This window comes from Choloepus didactylus, chromosome X (assembly GCF_015220235.1).
Source record: "Choloepus didactylus isolate mChoDid1 chromosome X, mChoDid1.pri, whole genome shotgun sequence".
NCBI classification, from domain to species: Eukaryota; Metazoa; Chordata; class Mammalia; order Pilosa; family Megalonychidae; genus Choloepus; species Choloepus didactylus.
The window spans coordinates 117,260,873-117,264,337 of NC_051334.1; the positions used below are offsets into that span (position 1 = coordinate 117,260,873).

General features: G+C 43.8%; 1 protein-coding gene across 2 annotated transcripts; it reads right to left on the reverse strand.

The window, feature by feature from the left end:
• Positions 1-233: 233 nt before the first annotated feature.
• On the reverse strand, positions 234-2,280 carry TCEAL8 (transcription elongation factor A like 8). Of its 2 annotated transcripts, XM_037821775.1 has the most exons (3): positions 2,160-2,265; positions 1,686-1,758; positions 234-1,079 (listed from the first exon to the last, which is right to left on the reverse strand). In XM_037821775.1, the coding sequence occupies exon 3, from the start codon at positions 1,036-1,038 to the stop codon at positions 685-687; it is 354 nt and encodes a 117-aa protein (XP_037677703.1). In that variant the 5' UTR covers positions 1,039-1,079; positions 1,686-1,758; positions 2,160-2,265; the 3' UTR covers positions 234-684. The 2 variants fall into 2 exon arrangements, with proteins under 2 accessions (XP_037677703.1, XP_037677704.1); XM_037821776.1 differs by lacking the exon at positions 1,686-1,758 and having other exon boundaries at positions 2,160-2,280.
• Between the last annotated feature and the right edge of the window lie 1,185 nt (positions 2,281-3,465).

Genomic DNA, 3,465 nt, shown 5'->3' on the forward strand with positions numbered 1-3,465 from the left:
GTTATTACCTCATTTCTTACCTCCAGCACCCCTATGAAGCAAATATTTCCCCCATGAAAAGACTGAGTCTAAAATGAGTGCATCTCTAATAGTTGCCGGTTTTATTCCTGTGGCTAAGAGATCCAGAGGTAATTTGAGGTTTACATTTCTGTGTTTCTAGTTCTTTCATCAAGAGTTTAAGTGCCCTCATTAACCCTTACAAGCTGGTTGCAAATTACTTGACTGACTCTTACTTATAAAAAAATCTTTATTTCTTTATGTGTGTATGTGTGAAACAAGTAATATGTTCATTAAAAATACATATAAGCAAAAAAACCCCAAACTCACACCATACAGAAACAAGCAGTCAAGTTATTGATATATGTATATATGTATACACACACAAACACACAATTTGGAATTTTATCCTACATATGTGAGCTGATACTATGTTGTTTTGTAACCTGTTATTTTTTATTTTACAATATGGAATAAACATCTTTCCATGCATACGTGTGAAACTACCCAATTGAAAAACATACTTGAATGGGTCAAAATACAAAATCCAACAAGAATCTGGTAAGAAGGTATCTACCTAAAACAAAATACTGCCAGATGATTAAAAGTAAAACAAAGTTCAAAGATGTATCAGAAAATACTAACAAAAAGAAAGCAGGTGTCAGATTTTAATGAGACAAAAATAATTCAAGGCCTAAAGCATACAGGATAAGGACGGCTGCGTGAATGTCTTTGCTTCCAATGCATCATAACAAACTTGTTTCTTACTCTTCTTATCTCTTCCCTAAGCCTTTCCAACTCATCTACTCCTCTTATCATTTCTTCAGGGTCCAAATGCCTAACCGGAGTATCCTCCTTAAATCCCTGCTCAGGTTGAGCTAGCCCTCCTCTAAGGTTTCCCTCTGCTTCCTGGCTTACACCTTCTCCATAATGTTGAGGATTTCCTTCTGCCTCCTGTGGTGCATCTTCCAAAGAGCGGTCTTCCTCAGCCTTTGACATGTTCTGTGGCTTTCCTTCATTTTCTTCACAAAATTTTTGCATGCTGAGTATTTTTCTGTTTTTTCCTTTTGAATAAATTAATCCTAGAAAACAAGGAAACAAAACGACTGGGCGCCTGCCAAACAGCAGGAGCCTGGGTACAGGTTCACATTTCGACTGGCCTTTTCGGATTCGGGTTCCTAATTGCCGAAGTTTTCCAACCAGAGTAGGTTAGATCCTCAGGCTCAGAACTCCCCTGACTCCACCCCTTCCTCCACCTCCCTTCCCTCCCCCTTTTGCTCCAGCTCCATCTTCTCTCCTCCCGCTCCAGCCCACCATTTTCCCAGCAGGCCCTGCTACAGGCCTCTCCAAGTACTGAAATGGGAGCAGTGCGGTAGCAATTAACCCCTCTCTCGCCTCAGGTCTCCACCACTCCTGCCCTTTCGGGCTTTCCCGGGCCATCACAACCCCCAGCCTCTTAACTGAGTAGGCTGATCTAAGTCTCTGGCATCCCCTCCCCCTTCCACGTCTCTTCAGCCTCAACATCCCCGCCCCCACCCCACCCCCCATTTCCGCTGCAGGCTCTGCACAGGCCTCTGGCGGTTAATCCGGATGGCGAGAGGCTGTGGCGACCCCAGGATATGCTTTGGTGACATCCACACTCCCACCCCATCCCAGGGGAACTGTGGCAGTTGCACCCTTACACTGACCTGCAGGGATCCAGGGGATTTTCCTCCCTCTTCCCTCACCTCGATTTGTGCCGCGCCCAAAACACCAAGAGTCCTGTAGACGGACAGGAGTGCTTGGTGAACAGGCTATTACCTGGATCACGGGTCTCTTGCACGATTCTAGGGCTTGTTTTTCTAAAGTTACTCGTGTCCTCATCCCCTCACTCACTTCTCTAGGGCAACCCCGCCCTCCCCCCAGTGCCCGCCTTTTCCCTGCAAGCAGGGAGTGGGAAAAGCAAATTATTTCCAAATTGGTTCTGTGTCTCTTTCGGGGGACCCTCAAATGGCTACCCTTCCCCCTCCCCGCCACCCACCCCAAACACCCCTAAATTTCCCACACAAAATGGTAGTTTGGTTAATAGTAATGTACGGAAAGCAATGCCGGCCCCGCTTAGTTTCTGTTCTCCGCCACTTCCACCCCAGGTTCCCCCAGGCAGCGCCCACCTTCATACTGACCTGAAGGGATCCGGGGCACTTTCTCCTTCTCCAGCAATAGAATAGGGAGCTGCTTCAGCGAAACAGGCCCCCGACTATAAGGACTTCTGCACACGTCGACTCCTGGTCACGTGAAGCCGCGTCATCAAGGCCCTCGGGTCCTCAGTTACCACTCCCCTTAACACGGCAGCCCGCCTCCTGCATTCCCTCCACTTGGTACTGTCAGTCTTTTTCGTTTTTGCCAATCAGAGACAGTAAAATTGGTATCTTCTCCCTGGAATTTCTATTCTCCTTTCTCAGATTACCAGGGAAGATCAGCCTTTTGAAGAAGTCGACCGTTTCTCCTTCTTTGGAGAATCATCTCTTTTCTCTCTTGCTCCAAACACCCCACCTCTCTTCCCCCAAGACTCTACAGCCCATTTTCCTCGGAATCCTATCCAGCATTTAAATGGGCGAGAATTGAAGGTCTGGGGGAGCGGATGGAAAGAAATCTAGGGGCGAGAGTGAGGGAATTTTTTCTAGTCCTCTTGAATAGTTTCCTGTTTTGTTTTATGTTTTGAACAATCAGCATATTTTAAAAAAATAAATGATATTTAAAAAAGCATGCCTCAGAGGCAATATTTAACACTTAATATTGAGGAGAAATTTAGTTAAGTCAATTTATAACTCTGGAAAATTTTTCAAATGGCTACAAATTAAATGACAGTATTCACAACATACTGATGTGTTAGAAATAAAAAAAAACACTTTAAAAATTGACTACCAAATTAATCTGTGGAAAGAAGCCCGATTTTTTTCTTCTTAGCAATTTTATGTAAGTAATCCACCACTTGCTCTTTTTCTAGCTAAACTAAAGTTATCATGGGTTAGATGTCTGACCTTTTCATTATGGGCTGCTGGATGGCTTCCACTCTGGTTTCAAATGGAGGCTTCAGACAGACCTCATCCGTCTGTAGGATCCAGGCCCTTGTTAATCAAATGAGTCCATAGAAAAGTCAGATTTCCAATGAGTAAATTTGGGGGGGGGGGGCTCAAAGAAAGTTCTTTTGGGAAATAGTTCTCATACATTCATGAAACACCCAAAAAGGAGAGAATTCACTGTATCTTACAATTTAATGTGAGGCTTAGCAGGTGGAATTTTCATTCATTCATAGCACTGTTAAAATATTCTGGTATCATTCACTCTGTTTCATTAAAAAAGAACTATCAACATGTGTAATTGTAGCAATCAGGAAGCACAGAGAATATCATTGCTGTAAGAAAATATTAATTTAAAGAGAATCTGATATCCCTGCAACCCACAATCCACTGGTACTTGGATGTGTGG